The sequence below is a fragment of the Anarrhichthys ocellatus genome, unplaced genomic scaffold, assembly GCF_004355925.1.
Source record: "Anarrhichthys ocellatus isolate YVR2014 unplaced genomic scaffold, GSC_Weel_1.0 scaffold14, whole genome shotgun sequence".
Lineage (NCBI taxonomy): Eukaryota > Metazoa > Chordata > Actinopteri > Perciformes > Anarhichadidae > Anarrhichthys > Anarrhichthys ocellatus.
In genome coordinates this window covers 208515-231607 of record NW_022280044.1, presented here as the reverse complement: position 1 = coordinate 231607, position 23093 = coordinate 208515, and the positions used below count along the sequence as shown (strand labels likewise).

The following is a 23093-nucleotide window of genomic DNA, read 5'->3' as shown; positions in this document are numbered from 1 at the left end:
GTGTGTGTGTGTGTGTGTGTGTGTGTGTGTGTGTGTGTGTGTGTGTGGGTGTGTGTGTGTGTGTGTGTGTGTGAACGTGGCTGCTGCTGCCGTCAAGCTCCTGGCGTTGACACGGTAAACTGATACTAAGGGGTCTGAGAAGGGAAATGTCTCCCCGCCACACACACATACACACATACACACATACGTATATACACGCATGCACACACACTCCAGAGGGAGAGGAGAGCACTGGAGGAGCGGCACTCACACGGAGATTGAGTTACAGCTGAATTAGATCTGAGCTGTGGGAACCAGCACCTTCCTTTAGACACACACACACACACACACACACACACGTGTTGTCCCTCCTTGACAACATAGACGCGCTGGGACACACGCCGAGATGATGCGGTATGTGTACACATTCTCACACACACACCACTTATAAACAAACACACGGTCGTGAACAGATGCAGGCGGACCCTCACGAAAAAACACACACACACACACACACACAAACATGACATCAATGAAAAACGATGTGATCCAACGAATAAAGAGCATGTAAGATGACAGACTGTGTGTGTTTGTGTGCGGCGGGATTAACGGACATAATCATAAACACAGATATTGATGTGTAAACACAAACACACATTTCTGTCCCCCGTTGACACCGGAGAGGCGGAAGCCGGAGGCAGCAGGTTTATAACTGGCGCAAACACCGCCATGCACAATGTGTGTATGTGTGTGTGAGTGTGAGAGAATATGTGTGTTTTGATCGTGTTGGCCTTGACTTGGAGATGGTGGCCCCAAATAAAGCAAGGCTGAAAAGGAAAAGGACAGAAGAGAGGCCACCACCACCACAAGCCAGTAAACTCTCCACATCTTAATTGCCCTTTCGTTTTCACATGGTAATGCCTTTTCCTTACAAGTATGTGTATGTGTGTGTGTGCGTGTTTATTTGTGTGCCCATGCCAGGTTCACACAGCAAAGCCCGCCAGAATGCCATAAACACACACTCTGCTGCCCCAAGCTCCATTGTACACACACCGCCGGATGGAAGGATGGATGGAGCATTTCCACCCCCACATACACCCTTTTTATTTCATCAACCAATGTTTCCCATCACCCCCCCTCCTGCTCAGTCACTCCTTCCTAAAGTCTTCTGACGTTTTAGTGAGTAAAGGACCTCTCCGGGTAGCTTTTTCTTAATCGTTTCATATAGCAGTTCTTACAGAGGATCTTTCTAACAGACTATATTGTTCTATTTCAACAAACTGAGAGCAATGAGAGGAGAGGTTGGGCTTTTACTTTTTCTGCGTCAGGTCACTTGAGATGTGAACTGCTTTTACTTTTCGCAAACAACACATTTCTTTTCCGGTTTTCACTATTTTGTTTAACTGGTGAAAATATATGAGAATAACTCTACCAACTATTTTCAACACTGATTATTGTCCTATGGGAGAAGCTACATCAGCTGTGCAGGATTGCATAAACTCTTCATCCTCTTAACTTTTATTTCTTACTTCTAAAAAACAGTCTTTAGTATTGTTATTATTCCACTTCATGTTTACAGAACAAATATGAAATATGAAACAGCTGAAAAACTCATGCTTCATGTTTTTTTGTGACGTTCAACAGGTGATTTAGTGGTCTTAGGAGAGATGAATTAAAAAAAACAATAGACAAAATCAAGCAGCAGATGCTGAGTTATCCTGACTTTTAGTCCCTCGAAAAGCACTGGATCCTAAAATAATGCAACACAAACGCAGAGAGCATCTTTCTTTAGAACTTGCCTGCCTGTTAAATAGCCTCATATTTCAAACCCAGTTTACAATGCAGGCTTTCTGTCTAAAAATATTTGAAGTCTCAAACATCAAGACTTCCTCAAACTCCCTCAGGAGCCACAGAAGACATTATACAACAGTTTTCACAGGATCAACATGACAAACTAACTAACCGCTGTGTGAAAAAAATTAGTGGAGCGCCCCTTTAATGGTGGAACAATGAGAGTTGATTAGACAGGAACAAAACAGTTCAACTGTATAAAACTGTAGCTCTGTCACATCAAAGTGAGTGTTAAAGCTGCTGTGTAAATGCAGGCCATGAGCAGTGCCGCATAAAGTTATCCTGCAGAGAAAACTTTGTGCATGCAAGCTTCATTTGTCTCAACACCGGTGCGGGGTGATAATAGACATCAGAGAATAATCTTCTCCGTTAATGTTTGCTCTCCTTTCGACCTCTGAGGGGCCTCGCTGTGAAGCATCGAGCCATTACACAGAACCATAAAGGGCCGTTATGATGTGAAGGTGGAAACCACCCACACACACACACACACACACAGAAACTTCTTTTCCACAGGGGTTACCCTGTTGACAGGAGCAGCTGTGACCACATACCTGTCTCTCCACCTTAGATGTTTTAATGTCCAACCCACCACACAGACCCCCCCCCCCACCCACCCCGCCGCCAAAACGTCCCCTTACAACAACCAACACACACACTTGCACTATGCCGCCATCCGTTTAGACCCGTCCCCGTGGACGAGAGCTCCAGGAGCACCAGGGGAGAGAGAGGGGAGTGCAAACAAACTCACCCCAGGTCCGGGGCTCCGGTTTCAGCCTTCCGTCCGCCGTGGCTGGGGGGCCATGGGAACACGAAGCGCCAGGGGCCCTGTGTCAATAAGGAGCAGTGGTTCAACACAATGGGGGCCTGCCTGCAGACAACACCGCTGACAGACAACCACACAAAAGGGCCTGTGAATGGGAAGGAGGCTCATGCACACACACACACACGCATGCACGTGAACACACAGACACACATAGGAAAGAATAGAGCAGTGTGTGTGGTTGCCCACAAGGCCAATGTTTGATGACTGCTTCTGTGTGTGTACACATACACTCAAAGACACATGCCCATGCAGACATAAACACCCTGTAATAAACTGAGGACTGTGCAACGTTTGAATTGACGGTACTGCATGTACCACAGAAAATCTGTGTGACAAACACAGATCTGAAGATTTTCCTTTTTATGCATTCTTTGCTTTTGTTTCAGTCAAAGAGCTCAAATTCATTCGTTCAGATAAAACAAGATAAATTGTGACAGAAACATGGACCATCAGATACCTAATCGGTCCGTGTACACCAGTCTGTGCTCCTAAAGGAAGTTTTCATTCTTTTCATGCGTGCTTCAGAATAGGAAGAGCTAATCTGATTTCATACCGTAAATGTGTGTACACGACTACCTGAGCAGCACTGATGTTTGGCTGTATGTCTCTGATGTCTGAATATTATGATGTAACAAGTAATTAAAACGGAAATACATCTGACAGATGTTTAGGTTTGGCCCTGCTGTCATATTGTAGAATATCTCTGAAACACTTTAGTGGCAGAGGACACATTTCATGTAGGCCTATATGGGCTACTTGACACTTCAAATAAAGTTTTACGTTTAGCATTTTTAAGTCCAGACACTCACTTTAAATGGCCTCTGCTCTGTCACTGGTGCAGATTGGACTCCAGTGAGAACAAATGCGCTTTATAATCCAGCATGGAACAGCATGGTTTTATAGAGACTTTATGAAACTATTAATTCCCAAAATGAATGTTTTCTGGGATTATTTATCCATGTATCCGTTTTGAAAGGAGTTATTGTGTTCGTTAGCCGTCAGCTGACGACGAGGGCAAGATTTCTCCCAAGATGCATTGGGTTTAGTCGTCGGTGAATCGGAGGCTGTGTTTTGCTGACTTGGCATGTGTGCGTAAAGGTGCGTTCGCACCTTGGTGATCTCAGAGGCCACGCAAAATGGAAACACTTACACCCCATCCTAGTGTCATGTAGATCTGTGCTTGTGCAGCACCCGACATACTGCGCGTAATATCGTGTGATAAATAATGTGCAGATTAGCTTTTGCGCACGTGAACAAGAAATAATAAACAAGTAATAAGAAATACATTTATTTGGCTTCTTAAAATGGGAAAGGGCAGGAAGTGACATCAAAAGAAAAGCAGCCTCATTGCCCTTAATGAATAACCAGGGCCTTGTATGGAAGCAGGACCTTTATATGGCCTTGTTCTTTGTTTTACATGCGGCTGTCTATACATAAACACACCACTCCTCTAGCTTATATTACTCACTCACCATCCAAAATAATTTAACCAAATTCTAAGCCAATGATCATTGGCTTAGAATCACTGCTTGTATTTGAGGATTCATACATTCAAAATAAATGTACATACAATTGTTACTGGCATACCAAATGTGTAAAGAGGAACATTCTTCCATCTCGTGGTCCCACTGTGTTGACTGTTGGACAGTGCAGAAGAAATGTGAAGAGAAGTGCTGCCACCTGGTGTCGGCACAGACACAAAGCCAAATGAGGGTTTAGTTCTGAGTGTTAGCAGCAGATGGCAGCACTTTGGCCTTTAGAGAGAGGGGTGGGTTCATGGTGCTCTAAAACCTTTCTATTATAACGTCATTTCTGTGCAGGACTATCAGAGAAAATCTGATTTAATCTGATTAAGTGATGGAACATCAGAGGCTGTTTGATCTCTTTTTCTTATATATTCATATTCACATAATCACAACAGCTAATGCAGAAGTTAATTTTGCTCTGCAGTGTTTGAAAAATGATAATAATATAGAGCATGAGTTGTAACTGTAGACTAAATTGGTAGTTTTTTGTGCAAGTGTAGTCATTTTTAAAATTTGAGGACGAACATACCATTTATGACGATATAAAACTACTGAAATGTTTTGACAGTTTGCATAAGGACTCACAAAAATGAAAAAAAATTGAATTGATCAACTGAAAGTATCGTAATCCATTAACTCAATGCAATATTAGTTCAACTGGTTTTATACATAGAAACAACTGGTTCATAGTCTGAGCTGCATGTCTTTGGGTGGTTTTGGAGAGAAAAGGTTTGCTGCTTCGAGTGTTAAATAGATGTGGAGAGAGAAAGGCTCGTTCTGACCATCATCAGAGGAGCAAAGGGCTCACTGCAAGGAAATAAGTGGACACAAAGGTTAAAGCAATATCAAAGTTTTATTCTTAAAATGTAGTATAGAGAGGAACAGTAGTACAATTCAGACAGAAAAAAGGAGAATGTAGTCCCATCTTTGAAAACCTTTGATAAAAACGTAAAAAGAGTAACCTGAATTTGCTTTGTGTTCGGAGGGCACTGAGGCGCGGCCCAAGTTTTGCATCGCTGTTAAAGTTCGAGAGAAATTGAAAAATACAACCTTTTGCAACAGCGTAAAAAAATACAGCTGGGGAAAAAAAACCTCTGCTTTTAAATCTGTAGTGTTTTTGCTTCGTTTTTTGCGTTGGTTTTTCTTTTTTTTGTCCATATAACAAATACAGCATAAAATCTAAAATGATACATCATAGTTTTGAGTTTCATTCATTACAGTAAAATCAGTAGGATGGTATAGTATCAAAAGAACAAACAAGACAACAGGATGGTGTAATGAGCAAGCACACAGCGTGAACAGAGAGCCAGAGAGGAAGGATAAAGCTCACGGAAATAAACCACCAGGCCAGTAGGTTTGGAGCTGACCGTTAATGTGATCCATTAAGTAAATCCACTGGTTAAATAATATATTCTTCATATATATATATATTTATATATATATATATTTATCTCATATAATCTCCACATAGATATATATATCCGTAACATAACCCCTCCCACAGTGATTTGAAGGTAAAAGTGACAGGAAGAGGCTGAATATCTCTACGACTTAAAATATATCTTCTTCCACTGAGAGTAAAGGGAGGTTACACATCTTCTGCATCATTAGCACGTCACTATATACTGTATACTCCACTGCATATGAACAGATACTGCTGTTCCAAGGTTTCAACCCGCAAAACAATCCGTGTTTCTTTAGAAAATATGTGCTTAATGAAATAACAAAAGGAGAAAAAGGAAACATCTGTGGAAAAAAAAAAAAGGACAAAATTAAACAAAAATATGTATCCAGGGTAAAGTGAATGATTCTGTAGCATAAAAACATTTAAAAAATCTCAACAAATTACAGACACGAGCAAGGATTCTCTACACGAAGCAAGTTTTCACCTGGCTTTTCTCATACAATAATTAAAAACAACAATTTTGGTTGGACAAATAGAAATTAACAGTCTTGATTGCATTTTGGAGTCAATATATAATATTAAATAACAAAAAACAAAATGTCTAATAAAAAAAAAAAGTTGCGCATTGGAAGAAAGACAACAGTTTATATAGCTCCATTCAGACCCGCTTTTTGGGGAAGCGAAGAAACATTAAAAAAAAAATGATTTTCATGAACACAAAAGTAAGTGCGTGTCTATGAGGCGCCATAGAGCTTCACTTCCTGTGGAACAAAGTTTTTCTACCTGGCAGACTGAAAGAAACAAAAACAAACCTACATCAAATCAAACCGGTGACATTGTGTTGAACTTTTACACATGGAAAATGGAGTCCTGTCAGACTTTAAAATCACACATCATGACTTTCTTCCCAACGTTCAAGTGATTCAAAATATATATTTATATAATGTATTTACTGTATAACTCAGTACCAAATATAAACAAACGTATACAGGTATTGATGTCCTCTTAGGTCCTCAAAATGTCAATTACAAGTACTGCCGGTAGTTCTACAAAATGGTATGCGCGTGAGCGCGTGTGTGTGTGTGTGCGCATTCAATAAAATAAAAAGCTTCAAAACAATGGCAAAGCATACCTGATAGTCGCCGTAGCACAACAGTGTTCTATAGTTTAAGCTGATTACATATGTATAACTGAGTCAGTTTAAGCTTCATGATTATAAACATCATTATAGCCTGTAGGTCCAGTATTCTGCGACAAGCATTACAGCACCAAACGTTTCGTCATTTGGCAAAATTCAAGCTTTAAGTGAAAGTCAAATGCTTTTGTTTAATAATAATAAAGTGTTACTGTGACGCTGTGATTTGTATAAAGCTAGCAATAACATTTCCCCTTGTACTTTCGCTTTTTTTTTTTTTAATTCATCTTTTTTCCCGCTTAACAAAAAACCCTCACGTTGTGTCTCTCTCTCTCTCTCTCATATTTTTTCTAAGCGTATTCAGTAGTTTTTGCTTCCTGCTAAATCTTGGTGTGCGGTCTGTTTGGCACAATATCACAGCCCTCTTAAATTAATCATAAATATGGCCGTGATACTTTAGAGTCGCAAAACAGATTTTTTTGGTTCCAAGATTCGTACAGGGAAAGGAAAAAAAAAGAAATTTGAAAAGAATAATATAACATTTAGCGCATCTAAACTAGTTCTACAGAGCAAGTTAAAAATCTTCCTGTGGACAATAATGCTCTTCTTCTGTGTACTTCTACAAGCACTAAGCAGTAGACTTTCAGATTGTGCAGAAAGCAACACCTGCGCCTCTGCTCGCAGACAAAAACAACAAAAAAATTATCGCTAAGACCATAATAACCTCTCTTCATAAATTAAATAATTAACATTTTGCTTTTCTTTTTTAGATTGATTGGCCTACCCCAACTCAAAAACTACATCATCACCCCTGCCCAACTCCCCCCCCCCCCGAAAAACAGGAAATAAAAATACATCACCAAAAACCTGATTTATCATATTATTCGTGGATAGAATCGTTCTTTCGTGGGCTCTGGGCCTAGAGTTGGACACATTTAACAATAATAAAATCTGTACATCTTGGAGTTCCCACTACGAAAGCTTTTTTTGTTTTTTTAAATCCATCTCTTTGTCATATACTTGCACAATTAAGTAACCTCGAGGTTTGATAGCACTTTGGAGTTGATTGTTTACCAGCTAGTTTTTGTATACATATATATTAAACATCAACTTTTTTTGTTTGTTTCGTTTCTCAAGCGTGTTAAAATTCTTAGTCCTCGTCGGGGGCAGCACCAGCGTTGCCCTCGCCCCAATTTGATTGGTCGTTGTCGGTAGGCTCCTCCCCATCCAGGTCCTCCCCTTCCTCGCCCTCGAAGTCTTCGTCGCGAGGGAACTCCATGCCCTCCAGGCCCTCCTGAGTGGCCTGGTGCGAGTCAGCGCAGTCCGCACACACACCGTAGCGCCGCGAGCCGTGACGGATCCCGACGCTGGCTGCAAGCATGAAGATCTTCTTGCACACCATGCACTTGTACTTTTTGTCCTTCTTGTGCACCTGTAAGAGAGACGGGGAGTCAGGTGGGTTGCCTTTTGAAGTTTGGATCCACTATTCCTTTAAATCACAAGTTGAAGTCACATTGACAGTTTTTGGGGAAATACGCTTAAATGCTTTCTTGCCGAGTTCGATGAGAAAATTGATACGACTGTACACAAAATGTGAAGCTACCACTAGCAGAGAGTTAGCTTAGCATAGAGGGGAAGGAGGAGACACTTTGCTGACACCACTTGATTTATAATCCATTTGTTTTGTACCACTTTGTGAAAGACTGAGGCTACATCCACACTACTACGTTTCCATTTAAAACCAGGGTTTCAGCATCGTATACTGGCACGCCTGAAAACCAATATCACATGACTATAGACAGTCTTAAAATGGAAACCTATCAGTGTGTATGTAGCCTGAGATGCTACATACATTAAAAAAAAAATTTGATATCATAGCCATAAATTCCTGCTTTTAAAAATACCTCACTCCCTCTCCCGAGGCAAAAAGCTCCCAGACACAAACCACGAGGTGGAGTGCAAAGGCGGGAGTTAGTTTATTTATTGAGATCCCCATTAGCTACTTTACTGCAACGGGAGCTACTCTTCCTGGGGTGAGGCGGGCACAAGATGGTGGATGCACATCACATGGTTGGTCTCAAAGAGAGGAGAGGGGACTCACCAGGGAATGTCTCTTTACGTGCTCGCGGCGGGTGAACAGCTTGCCACAGATGTCGCAGCTGAAGGAGCGCACGCCCGAGTGGATGATCAGGTGCCTCTTGAGCGTGCGCCGGTGCTTGGCGATGTAGTTACAGTGCGGGCACTTGAGCTTATTGAGGGCTAGGTGTGCGGTCTCACCTGGTTAGAGGTAGAGAGAAAAGACATGCAGAGATTTAGTAACATGTTTTAGTTTATCGTAGAATTACAGCTTAAAAAAAAACAAAAAACACAGCCATGGTTTGTTCTTTGAGTTTCAATTTGACTGGAAGAACAAACTGGAAATCAGAGAAGATATTGATCATTCGTTTGCATCTATAGATCCTCTAATGAGAGAGGACCAATATCCTGTTTATCAAATCACAGAGTTAGATCGCAGTAGCCATTAGAGAGAACACACCGCAAGCTGATGCATCACAAAAAACCCTTTAGTCAGAGTTTGTTTAACTGATCACTGTGGCAGCTACGTAAACTTCCCGATCAGCTGTGTGCCTGTTTCCAGCCGACTCCGGGTTTATACTAGCAGCGAGTGTGAAGACAACTTGGATCTACATCGACATAATAAAGCAGTTTGGTGGAAGATAACTTGAGAAATCAGCATCGTCAATGTAACGGTTTCAATAAAGAGGTAAAACTAATAATGTGATGACTTAAACTCATTAAATTAAACTTTACATGAACCACAATACTGTAATTCTACAGCAACGTTCTGCAAAACTGTCAAAGTGCTCACGATTCTGGACATCAAAGACAATAACAAAACACCACCTTCCTGCATCCTCCATCAATCCTGACCACTACACGACATAACGCGAGGATGATCACGTTTCTTTATTTCAGAGTCTCAAATAAATCAAGATGTCCTCACACCAGCACCGTCTCCATTAACCCTCTCTGGATGTTTGTGCCAAGAAGCTACTGAGGACAGCTGGGCTTCCCAATAACTAACCAATGTATTGATTTTGAAAAGACTCCAGAGTGGATGGTCTTCAGTGTTGAGTGAGTGGGGGGGGGGGGGGGGGGCGACAAGGCCGAGCCTTTTGTTTGAGCACACAACAGAGGAGTTGTTACGGCAGGTTGCTAAGGGGAGTAGTGAGGAGGAAGGGTTGATGAGAAGCAGGTCACCTGTCTGTGTGTGTGTGTGTGTGTGTGTGTGTGTGTGTGTCTGTGTCTGTGTGTGTGTGTGGTACACCTTATGGATGTTCACTTAGGCTTTAGGATGAAATTGTATTTTCACGATCTGGCTTTACAAATACAACGCAGACGAAAATATTCTTGAGCAGTTCTGAATTTGAACTAAATATTAAAAAAAAAAAAAAAAAAAAAGTATTTTTTTAATACACTATAATTATATGGTTGTAGATACAACCTTGAGGACCATTCTGAACCCCAAAGCTGTTTCACCACCATCTTAGGTCGACATTTTTCCAGGTATGAGAAGCTACTCCGTTGCCTTTGTGCAATGAATTGTGGGAAAGTAGTGTCAATCAACAGCACACTTAAACATCAGGTGTTTCTTCTGTATGCATGCTGTCAATTTTGAGTATTCTTCATTTTGATACTCTGCATACTAACATACATACTTATAATTAGTGTGTAGTATTGAATTAGGACACAAAGCCTTGTGTACTGTAGACAATGACCGTCTACTTCTAAGACACACTGGCTTCCCCGCCACCCAAATGATTCAAATCTATGATTTTTGGCCTATATGAATACAATCGGCTTCAACCACTCATTTTCTATATTTTGTAAATATATTGACATGAGGATAGCACGATCATTTAGTGCAGCAGGGTCATGCAGGTCCATTATGCATTTATAACCACAATTATAAACAGAAACAGTGTGTTCGTCTGCTGTCGTATTCAAGGAGAACTACTGACTGGACTGCCCACACTCAGCGGAGAAGATGCATTTTAGTTAAAAGATTTAAAGTCTCATTGAAGCAGCATTAGTCTAGAGAGAGCGGCTTCTTACCATTCTCCCAGGACTCCCCTTGCTGGATGATGCTATACTGGATCTGATTGGCCAGCTCTGGGAAAGGGGGAGGGGGGGGGGGGGGAGGAGAGAAGCGAGAGGGGGAAAGAGAGATGAGGGGGGGCGGGGGGTTGGGGGGGGGGGGGCACGCCTCACAACGCCCTGTGTACACAACTAACCACCCCCCACATGGAACAATGGAAGTTCCAGTTAACAACGTAGGCAAACAAACACACACACACACACACACACACACACACACACACACACGGGTCCCTACTATATGTAAAGCGGTGTGTTCCCCAGGCCGGGGCAACAAACTATGGTGTAACCAGGGCTCCAGCAGGGAGGGAGTTAATTAGAGTAGAGCCCTCACTCCGGCTCAGCTTACACTCAGCTTTTGTAAGCACTTGTGTGGGAGCACCTGTGTGTGAGTGTGTGTGTGTGTGTCCGGTTCCTCCAGCATCAGAGCTTGGAGCCCATTAAAGACACGCCCCTGCGAGTGCGTGTGTGCGAGTCCATTCTCCCTGGGTCAATATTTGGAATAGTGAGGACAGCCCCAGTGCATTAGAGTGGATTAGGGAGTGAAGGGACTGCCCATGGCGGCTTTGCACCTCGAAGGGCTCGGGGAGGTTATTGTGCGTGGGTGTGCACACTTCGACAGAGACTAGTGTATATGCAAATGTGTTGCACCTGCTCCGCGTGTCGGTGTGCAGCACGCACCCTTTCAAACAATCCGACAGTGTAGCTTGGAGAAGACCCAAGAATTTATTTGCCACGAGTGTTGACTGTTGGCTCAGTGTGGTTAGAGCAGACAGCGATGGCAAAGTACTTATATCGTGGAAACCAGCCTTCACTTTCAAATGTTATTTTCCACACGACACAGAGGATCATTCCTGTCACTCTGTAAACTACCTCCAATTGTTTCAGACAGTTTTTCCAGCAAAAGGAGATGTATATGATGGATAAAACCTCTAAAATGTGAAGGTTTTCTGCTATTCCCCGTCTTAGAATACCACCATGTGGGCTACTACGTTTCCATCCTCGGAGCATGACAGCACCGATCAAACGGAAGCGAAATGAAACCCAAACGAGTGACATCACTGTGGGAAACTGGGACAGCTCATACTGGTGGCTCATAGGCTCGGACAGAAATATGCAAGCCGGCTACGACTAATCGGGTAAGAGGGCCGTCTAGTTTCAGAGCGAGCCTCTCACAACCAGAGGAGGATTTGGTGCCTCGTCCTGATAAACCCTTTCTAGTGTCTCCTGCAAATCGCACACATTCTCATCTTTTTTTTGCTTTGTGAAGCAATATTTTGTGAAGGCATAACTAATATTTTAGACGTCATGTGACACATGTATCCAAAGAGAATCGCAACAAATGAGCACCGTGTGCAGCATGAGACGAGAGGCTGTGGGAACAAACTGAAAGCTTTTTGGCAAATGACTATCAGCCCATAAATGGTACTTGACCATCTTTTCATGTACATTCCAGAAGATGTAGACTGAAAATGGGCATTAATAGTTGGGTGCTCTAATGCTATAAGTACAGTAGACTCCATGACACTTGTGCAGAACATTACATACACACCACTGAGTCCCACTTCTTGCAAAGTAAAGAAGTCCTAAAACATGATGGCAGGGCTACACAGCTTTTGCGGTGTGGAGAAAAATATGAATACTTGAATATGATATTAAGCAGCTTTCACACACACCCACGGAGACGTTACCTACAGATAACAAGCAAACAACTATGTCAATGAAAACGGTCGGCTAAAAAATGTCTTCAGATTTAAAAACTGATGGACTCGATGCAGATTGAGGCATGGGAGCTGATTATGTCCTCACAGAAACATTCTGTTTGGCCTCCGTCTGTCTCACTTTGTCTTAACAGATGGACAGAGGGAAACGTATTAAACAAGTCATATACGCAGTACAAGCTCACTGATAAACAGCCCACAGAAATGAACGTAACTTCACCATTTGTTAATATTTCTGCTGCGCCAATTGTTCATTATTAGTGGCTAAATAAAGGTAATGTGTTGCCTATTGCTGCCTCAAATTCACCACCTCGCACACTTTTTAAACAACAGAGAGAGACACTTTTTTTACAATCGTATGCCCTTACAGAGGCCAAGTATTCACAGATCTATATTTAAACTGTTGACACTACACTGTGAGAGTGAATGAATGGATTGTTGAACACAGAACTATCATTTCAGGGTAAACAGTTTCCTTGAAACCTTTTACTGTGACTAACGGCCTACTTGAAGTCTGAACCATATCTTCACTTGGAAACTTGGTGTACATTAAGTAGAGACACGGAGCTAAACAACACAGCTCCTTGACGAGGGGAAGGTTGGAGAGTTAGCACGCCCTGCAGACAAACTAACTGAGGGCCTCTCCAGGCTATTACAACACCCTGGATCACTTTGTGCACACATTAATAAAGAGCCATAGGAGGAGCCGGAGGCACTAAGAGCATTCAAGTGCATTTAGGGAGGCCTGTGGGGAAGAAATGTTCCCTCTGCTTTCTTCATTTTCCTTATTAGAGGCGGCTTCTCTCCCTCTTGCGCACACAAAAATGAATATCTCTCTCTCCCTCTCCCTCTCCCCCCCTCTCTCTCTCTCTCTCTCTCTCTACCACTCCACTTAATATGTGATATCATTACGGTTACATGGAGCACTTAATGGGGCCAACAGAAGGAGATAGCTGGAGCTGAGAGAAGAGATTACTAAGAGCGCCTCACTGTATGCGTGTGGATGGGACGGACGGAGCGATGGCTAGATTACAGGACAGGAAGTGCAAGGTATCGAACAAGTGAAGGGAGAAGATGAAAGTTTTATCAAGCCAGATTTAAACATTCATTGATTGACGTTTTCGCATACCGCGTGTACTTTTAGGATACAGATGTGAACCATTAAATAGCTTCAGGACCATTGATTTGGGTTTAACCATTTAAAACATCTCAGCAGCGCTGTGGACGCACAAAGCACTGCAGGTGGGCGTGATTCTTGTTAGCCCCCCCGCTCTGGAGTGATTAGTGGAGATCATGGAGGAGGGACTCACTTCTTGGCTGTGCACAGCAGGTTAAAAGCTAGTTATACGCACATATCCTATTAAGTGTAAAAGCTTGGCACTGATCGAAACCTGAAAATCCATAACTTTTTGCAGCGTGATCAATACTTTGATCCACGTGATCATGCCAGTGATTCCCACAGCTGAGCTTGTATTAGCATCAAATCTGTGAACATGCATGTGACGTGATTAGATACGTCACTATATGGTGACCGATGACTCATTTAAATGAGGCAATGCTGCCACCAAGTACCAAAAGGTGCGACCGTCCAGTGCTGGATTAAAATTCGGCAAAACGTTAGAGGCTGGAAGACGACAAACAGAGGATCAAATACTGAAGCCACGTGACCGATCAGGGTGATCCTCTTCAGCCCCCCCCCCGGTGGGTAGAACATTACAAATGCATGATGTCAGGACCGGCATTGCTCAAATCTATTAAATAATTGTAAATACACAGTTTTTGCCAAAATATCAAATATTGGTGCAGCCATAAAAACAGAGTCCCAGTTTGTGTTTTAATTTAGCTTCAAGTAAACGTTGGAACGAGACAAAACCGAATCTCACAGTAGTCACAGTGTTTAGAGGTTAAACTGATGGAGGAGAGGGCGGGGCATAAGGCAGAGAGGCATCCGGCTAATGATGCTAACTGGTTATTATGTCCCCCCCCACTAGCAGTAGCTAAAGGCCAGGTTTGCAGACATTATTGCAATGCACAGAGTTAGATACAGTAGTTAGTTGAGGTGAAAGCTGAGCACATCTGCAAGCCAAGCAAGCAGTCACGCCTTTGAAACATAAACGCAGCAGTAAGTAACTCATGCCCGTCACATGTAGTTATGGTTCATAATTACCGTACGCCACAGCTGAATGCTCTACGCTGGGGCACAACATGCAATACAGAGGCCGCGATTATTGTGTCTGACCAGAGCTTTTCCGTACCGTATGTAGGAAAATATTATATTTCCATATCACACATACAGTGATTCACATTCAAGGGATTAGAAGTCACAGACATTCTGCATGCACCTCTTCCTTAAAAAGGGATCCTCTTCCTATTCTATTCTAATAGGAATAAGAATTTCATGAGTTAAAAGATATTCATATGTTATAAAGGGAAAGGACTTAGGAGGGGTTGCGAGAGTGAGAAGCGTGTTCAGACGTTCACATGTGTGTCGTACCAGCATTTTCGGAGAGGGAGGAGAAGTCCTCTCTGGTGTAGGAGGCAGAGGGCTGGATGAACATCCCCTCGTCAAATCCCTCCTCGGGCTCTGGTGGAAAGTTGTACACAAAACGCTTCGTGGTGGTCTGTTTTTTCCTCCGTCCGCTTCCTGCCGCGGCGTCCGGTGCTTCTCGCTTTATTGCTGCGGGTGCTGCTGCGGCGCCGCCCGTGGCTGGCTCGTTCCAGACGAACACCTGGCCACTCGCCGACCGCGTGTCATTGGTCTCTGCTGAATCGGACGAGTCGTTGTTGTGGTGGGTCCAGTTACCAGAGGCTCCGGGGGTCACCAGGGCACAGCCCTCGCCCCTAACCATTGTCACCTCTATATCGCTGCTCTCATCCTTCACCCTGCCAGTTTCGTCTTCTTCGTCCATCGCTTCCTTTCCTTGATTGTTGCTGGCCTTGATCGACAGATTCGACAGGATGCTTGTGGCCCAGAAGTTGCTTGGCTTGCGGTCCAGCCCTCTGAGGCCCTCTTTGGACACCGTCTGCCTCTTGTTGTAGTCCACCACCACAGAATCAGGGGCCTCCTGCTTGATGCTGATGTTCAGGGCGTCCTTTATAAAAGCCCTACATGAATGTACAACCTCCGACATTTGGAGGAAACTAGCGACAGACATCACCTCTATGGCATTTTGGCTTGTGAGCAGCAGATTCCCAGAGTAGAGAAAGTCGAGGATAACGGCGACGCCCTGCACAGCAGCAACATCCAGGTGTGTGACCGTGGCCTGGTCCTGGGCCTCGCCCTTGGTCAGACAGTAGAGGGTTTTGAAGTAGCGGCTGCCCGCCACCAGGATGTTCTTGTGTGCACGGAACACCCGGCCCGAGACGACGATGTTGACGTCGCAGAGGATGCCACTTTTGCGTTGCTTGTCCAGCTCCTGGAGAAGCTGGTAACAGTAGGAGTTCTCATTGGTCTTGTGGTGGTAGTCGTCCTCTGAGCAGTTAGTGGAGGTGCTGCCGTTGTCCGAGGGCCTCATCGTCTCCTTTTACATGAAAGAGAAGAAGAAATAATATTGAAGATGTGTGTTGCAAAAGTACCCGAAAAACGTACTTGCACACAAAAAATATATGTTTCCTCCTTGTAACTCTGTGAATAAATACGCACAACACCCTCGGGGCACCGGGCGTGCACTGCCCTAAGGGTGGAACAGGTTTGACAGGCTTCTGGTACGGAGGAGGTGGGAATGAAGCAATGAAAGGCGTGTTGCCTATTATTTTTAGGCTGGGTAGTATTACCTAACCCCCTAATCAAGTCCTTCTCTCCATTACATTTAAACTGCCAGTCCCAACACAAAAACTAACATATAGAAAGGGAATATGTTTTAGTACAAGCCATTGTAATTAATTGATTTGCTGTAGATTTTTAATTAATGATTTCCTCCTTTTCCAGAATGCATTTAGACAAACCCATGTGTCAAAACTGGCAACATTTTCAGTCAATCAAATGTTCAAAACAACAGCGACTCCTCCTCAAATGACAAAATGTCTTGTAGAGAAAACCTAAAGCCAACTGTAGAATATTTTAACCTATTAAATTCCATTCACGCTGTCCTACCAAAATCTCAACATGATGCCACTTTGCAATGGCATTTGTTCAGGTATCCAAGGCAAAAAAATCTAAATACACAGAATGCAAGGGACATCATCTATGGCTATATTCATAGACTTCTATGACCACTGTCCACCAAGAAATATCTTTTGAGGATTCTATTTCCTTTTTAGCGACAGCGAGGAATTTGTTTCATTTCCCAGGAGCATAATCTTAAGACTCTGAGACAATGATTAATGACTTCACGATCCAATTTGGCTTAGGTTATCACCCCCAAAGCTAGATTAGAAGATATTTTTGGCAAGATTCTAATACACATTCAGCACAATAAAATTCCCCCTTTCTTTGTTATTTGGAAGCTATATGTAATAATAATAATTAGACCTTGAGGAAGGCCGACTAATGTCCGAAGCAGGACACACCGTGGCTGTAGGACGGTAGGGGAACTGGCAGAAGCACAGAACACTCCCCCCCCCCCCTGCTCCCCCATAACAGGGCAATGGGCCAGCCTGGTACGGAGCAGAGAAGAGCATACGCACTGACAAAATACACAGCCCAGTAAAAAGCTAAAATTGCACGAGTAGAACTCCACGTTTCATTTCTACATTTAAAACACATACCCACACATGTGTGGCCTCATACATCTAGGGCTCATTTTTAGAATTGCACAGCAGATGTCCTAATCCAGAATAATTCACATTGCTCGAGCCCGGCATTTTTGCCCCCGCCCACCACCATTTCTGCTGCGCACACATGCATGCACACTCACAACCACACAGAAACCAAGCTGCCTACACGTACACACAGCTGGGGTTTCAGCTCGAGTAATTCAGATTAAATCCATTTCTCTGGAGGTCCCCCCCCACCCCTACCCCTACCCCTACCCCTACTCCCTCCACACTGCAGTGCTTGTCCTGGGCACACAGGACAGTATAGGGGGGCTTATCGTCCTCTGCCACAGCTGGAGGGAAGAGATGAGGAGAGATGGGATGGGATGAAATCAGGGGCAGAATGGATGAGATATAGAGAGCGGGCAAAGTGAACGTACTTTGCAGGCTGGACGAAATAAACAGGACAGAAAATAATAGAAGAAAAGAGCCGAATTGTAGAGTTCAGAATCAGAGTTGATAGAAATACGTGTGAAAAGATGATGAGAAATGGTTGGAGAATAAAAGAGAAAAGAGTGATAACTCACATACAAAGAAAAGAGAGAGTGAGAGCATGAGGCAGAGATTGAGAGAGAGAGACCTTGAGCCTCAAGAAGAAGGGCGGAGGGAAAAATGTGGAGCAGAGAGGAGTTGGGTCACCCCATTTTAGCCTTCACAATAGCCCGTGTTCTCCCCGAGGCTCATTGTCCACTCACTGTAGGCCTTTGTGAAAGGGTTTCAGCACTCACTCTCTTATTACACAGCAGCTCCCACTCACAAGCATAGAAAAGGAGCCGGAGTGCGTGTGTGGGTGAGACGAAAAGGATGGGGAGGGAGAAGAAAAACTATTCCATGATATACACATCAAAGCCTCTGGAGGGGCATGGTCATCATGTCGAGTGCTGTGGTGGAATATATTGACGGGGTGAAGGGCAGGAGTGCAATCACAACAATAGGTGCTGGATACGCTACCAAGTGAGATTACATGCAGATTTTCCTGTTTTGCTTTTGTCCATCGCTCTCGTCTTGAGAGGTTTTTAGAGCAAACGCGCTTTTACTCGCTGGGCGAATCGTGAGATGAAAACAACTTCAAACACAGTCAGTAGACGGTGAAAAAAAAGAGCAAATATGTTGTAAATTTAGCAAAAAAACAAGTGCTTTCAGACTTGGTATTTGTAGTCTCATTTTATAATTTCGATCTGCCCATCCCACCCCCAAACCTCCTGACTCCCCACAGCTTTTATCCATTACACATAGCAAGGCAATAGCCCAAAGAGGTAAGACTTTGCCTGGCATTTCTGATACAAGCTGTGTGTGTGTGCGCGCGTGTGTGTGCTTATTGGAGTCAGGTTCGGACAGCCTGGTACTGGATAAGTTGCACCATACTGGCCTCATCAGCATCATCCTTTCTCCAGATGTGCCACGTGTGAGCTGGGAGCTTAGAGAACCAGCAGACCAACCCTGCACAGCAGATGCTGGAGGCAAAACCAGCCTGAGCCATGAGAGAATGTGGGGACAATATCAACCTCCCCCAGTTGTGACGTGGCTAGGGTTTTTATTTGAGCCAGAGATGGTAGGGGTGGAAGAATGAGAGTGCAAGAGGGTGCTGGGAAACAAAAATGGATGCTTCAAAATCTACGGTGAATGGCCAATAAGAACAGATTTACAGGTGGATTAAACAAACTAAAGATGGCCGCAAAGTCAAGCTTATTGAAGCGCTGGCGTCAGTCAGACACACCTCTGGTGGATCATGTGATACAACACTGTCCCCATGAAACATAATGACTCACTGGAGACAGTTTTTGTTTACTCTTTTACACACACACACAAACATTTGCCTCCAACCCCTGACTTGTCTACCCCCCACCCTCTATCAATCCAGTCCCATGACCAGCCCAGCCCTAAGGCCGTATCCACCGGTCCTTCGCTAACTCCCTACATCTACTGTACCACCCCCACCCACCCCATCGTCTGTACCCAGATGCCAGAACAATACTGCAGTGTGTGTTTGGCCCAAGGTGTGGGAGGGCTGCACCGAGTGTCTCCCAGCCTCCTAACAATGCTCTGACAGAAGAGGCAGAGATAGGGGGGGGAAGAAAACGAAGGGGAGGGTAGAGTCACTGACGAATTCAACAAGAAGAATTCTCCCTCTGGCTCCACCCCACCCCATTCCCCTGACCTGTGGCCCCCAATAAACATCCCATCTTCTGGCAGACACTAGAACGCCATGGGTGGGTCCCAATTCCCATTCGGGGGGGGACTCGCTCTAAACAATAAGTGAGATTGTCTTGACTAAAATGAGGGGGTGAAATAACTTGTAATGATCCAGAGTATCTGAAAAACATTTGTTGAATATTGCAGGAGTTTGGTGAACAGGTGTCTGTATTACGGATGGATTTTTATTTAAAAAGTAGAGACAAGAAAGCACTTCAGTGGATGAGAGAGAAATAGTTTATGGAGAGGCTGGATAAAGAGACAACTGAAAATGAAATTAACTTTGTGTGGTAATTATGCAACGTACCTGTATATGTATATGAAACATATGTAGATAAGAGTTCTCCCCTGTGTGTGGTGTTGATATACTGAAGATTACTCTGTTACAACCGATGTGGGTTTGTCACATAACCTTTTACCCATTTGTGAACAAAGGGAAAAACTAATTAAATTGATTTCTATAGATCTCAGATATGTGATCTCAAATTTGATCGAAGGGAAACAATGGTCTACTTTTGCCTCATCCTAACCTGTTACCAGTGAGCAGAGGGAACAATTTGAGCACAAGACAGCATCTAGAGAATTAAGGACAACGGCCCCCTTTCTCCGAGGAGACCCACATTTACCACAGCTGCCCTGGTATGCTAGAGCTAATCAAGTTAGCTTTAACGAATGCAGCAGAGGCCTGACTACCAGCAGGAATGGGTGAATAGAACAAGACGTTCACTCATAACATAATTCTCCTTTAATGTACTGCTTCACAATACTACCTCGCTTAACATAAACTGCTGCTGTTCATTATTTCAACAGTGCTATTTCAACAGCACTGTATATATTTCCAATAACGCAGCACTGGGCCTTTATTGTCCCAGCTCTATTCTACACGAGGACATGGATTGGATAACCTCTGTGTCTGGGGTCCTTGTTGCTAAGGAGAAGCCACACCAAGCCCCTAATCCACCGTTACAGCCCTCCTTACCAATTAGAGATGTGCACAAGTTAGATCACTTTAAGTCATTCTGATTAGTGATTGCGTGTGCAAAGGAAGGAACTAAATGTAGTAGTGCAATCCTCTTCACTCACAAATTAGAGTCCAATAGCACCCGGCTCTTAATTCCCCTGACAGCCCAGACCATTGTCAGGTAGGAGGTTGTGTGTGGAAAGGAGCAAAGGAACAGAAGTAACACATGGTTTTCTTTTTCTCTTCTGAATAAGGATTGATGGCAGAAATGCCCTTTGACACCAGATTGTTAACGCAAATATGCACTCCCTGTTTTTACGAGGTCTCTGAAGGAGTACTGTAGAAATGTTGCCGACACTGCAATCAAAATAATGAACCAATAAAAAGACCTCATGCACGTCAATAGACAGTTCCAATATGGTTGTTTTGGATTATAAGCAATCGATGTACTGATACCGTCAATACCTTTATACCTCAAGCTTGGGGTAAAAACAGTCTCCATTAATTCAGAAATACGTAAGTGACAGAGTCGGGTGATGCCGTGTCGTTCCATTTACTGACATCCATTTCACTAATTCATGTCTATTCATGTGGGCCAGGCGAGCTGTCAAGGCTCCAGGCAACTTGATTTACTCTCCTCTTGTCCAGCCCTGCAAGTGACACCATGTATGGATTTTGGGGGGGGGGGTCATTCTAGCACAATGCCTCTAATTTAGCTCCCCGAAAGGGAGGAGGAGGTGGAGGAGGAAGAAATGCACCAGAGGTCACCCGGGACTGAAGCCAGGAGGACGGCATGATGAGAGGCCAAGAGGAGGGAGGAGGGGGAGGGAAGGGGTGCGGTTCCCCAAAGGCTACTAGGGTCGAGCCCTTGCTATTGTGTGACCTCTAGCAAGCTAGCAATCAAGACAGTTGCAACACAGGAGTTTGCTGTACTTCGTTACATTGTGTGCATCTTTTAAAATAAAATAGTCCCCAACACTTACACTTTTTCTTATTCTTTATTACTTATTAGGTAGTTCAAAACGATTTAAAGTTGTGTGACATGCAATGAATGCTTCATTCTGAACAGTCTCCTGTGTGATGGTAGCAAGCAGGTGTCACACTGGAGGTTTGCAACTTGCCTGATAAGTTCGCAGACACTTTTTATTATGGACGGCAACTGATTTGGAGAGATTTGTGTCACTCACGCTGATAAGTGGTTTGGGGTCTTTTCACCGTTCAATACCAGTTAGTCGACGTTAGCCTCGTTAGGAGCTTTCAAACACCGTCTCTGCTCACCTACCTCCGGCTACAGCAGAGCTACGAGCGGCTAAACTAGCCGTTAGCTCAGGTTAGCCGGCTGATGCTAGCCAATCAGCCAGGAGAAGGGATTGTGAAGATTAACTAAAAGCCTATTCTCGCCTTTCGCTATGTTTGAGAAGTTGTAGAAACTAGTCGTCGTTAGTGACAAACAAAAACAGACTTCGACACAGTGAAACATGTGCGACAGGTATATAATGTTATAGGTAACGAGGCTAACGTTACCTGTTTGGTGGGGTCGTTCCTCCCGTGCTCGGACGACAGGTGATGTCTCAGCAGCAAGGCCCGCTTGTAGTTGCGACTGCCTTTGACAAGCTCGTCGCTGTTTTTAGTGGCAATGTTGTGACACCACGAACAGGACATAAGTCCCGTCTCCTGGCAGAATTTGAGCCATGGGAATTCTTGCAGCCACTTAGCGTGGAATAACGAGTGTTTCTGAAGCAGCGTCTTCGGTCTCATCTCTACCCCAGACTTCCTGGATCCCGACTCGCCCACATTAGTCGCAGCGCTTCCCGACTCTTGGCCGTCGTCGTCGGCCTCGTTGGGACAGTTTCCCTCCGTCAAGCTGTTCCCGTCCTCCGCTTCCACTGAGCCGACACGGTCATCGCCGTCCCCGGCTGCCGAGCTGCCCTCTTCCGGGTCCTCTTCTTCCTCCTCCGCCTCGGGTTCCGTGCTATCGCTGATAGACCCAGCGCCCTCCACTCTCTTCTGCGATGATCCTTTAGCCCCCAGATCGCTGTCCTCCTCTTGATCCGGCCTGTTCCCGTTAAAATGTCGGTCTTGACAGGCCGGGGCCTCCCAGCTGTTACGGTTCCCCTCAGCGATACCGCTGGAACCCGTTAACCCAGCTAATCCAGCTCCTCGGAAAGCCAGCGACCTGCGGTTTCTCTCACCGGACATTTTTCTTTAATATATATTAGAATCACTTTCTCAACAGCAGTCCACCTCCGACACAAAATATATTTAGAAACGATGTATTGTCCGGAAGAGATGGACTGTCGTCGTTGCGTTTTCTCCGATTTTGGCCCTCCCGGTGAGAGAATGTAGGTTATGCGGAAATAAATAAAGGTTTTAAACGCATAATGAATTTCAGGGTTCTCGCTGCGTCCGCGCAGGCCCCGCAGAGGTCGAATGGCAACGACTTTCTTCCCCACAATGCACCTCGACCAGAGAAAGGGGGGTTGGAGAGGGAGGGGGCGGCATTTAAAGGAAGATGGGGATCTGTTGATCAGCAAGGGGTCTTTTGTTTTTGGAGGCTGCACCCATTTTATGTAATTATATATGTGT

General features: G+C 44.2%; 1 protein-coding gene across 2 annotated transcripts; it reads right to left on the bottom strand.

The window, feature by feature from the left end:
* Positions 1-5019: 5019 nt before the first annotated feature.
* On the bottom strand, positions 5020-22926 carry zbtb10 (zinc finger and BTB domain containing 10). 2 transcript variants are annotated; one of them, XM_031853980.1, is made up of 5 exons: positions 22032-22925; positions 15093-16119; positions 10836-10892; positions 8821-8996; positions 5020-8151 (listed from the first exon to the last, which is right to left on the bottom strand). In XM_031853980.1, exons 1-5 carry the CDS (start codon positions 22704-22706, stop codon positions 7870-7872), a joined length of 2217 nt encoding a protein of 738 aa, XP_031709840.1. In that variant the 5' UTR covers positions 22707-22925; the 3' UTR covers positions 5020-7869. The 2 variants fall into 2 exon arrangements, with proteins under 2 accessions (XP_031709840.1, XP_031709841.1); XM_031853981.1 differs by lacking the exon at positions 10836-10892 and having other exon boundaries at positions 22032-22926.
* Between the last annotated feature and the right edge of the window lie 167 nt (positions 22927-23093).

Coding starts and splice junctions, on each gene's coding strand:
- zbtb10 (XM_031853980.1), bottom strand. CDS start 22,706: ATGTCCGGTGAGAGAAACCGCAGGTCGCTGGCTTTCCGAGGAGCTGGA. Junction 10,893..15,092: donor CTCCCTCTCCGAAAATGCTG/GTACGACACACA, acceptor CCCCTTTCCCAG/AGCTGGCCAATCAGATCCAG. Junction 8,997..10,835: donor AGGGGAGTCCTGGGAGAATG/GTAAGAAGCCGC, acceptor ACCTCTAACCAG/GTGAGACCGCACACCTAGCC.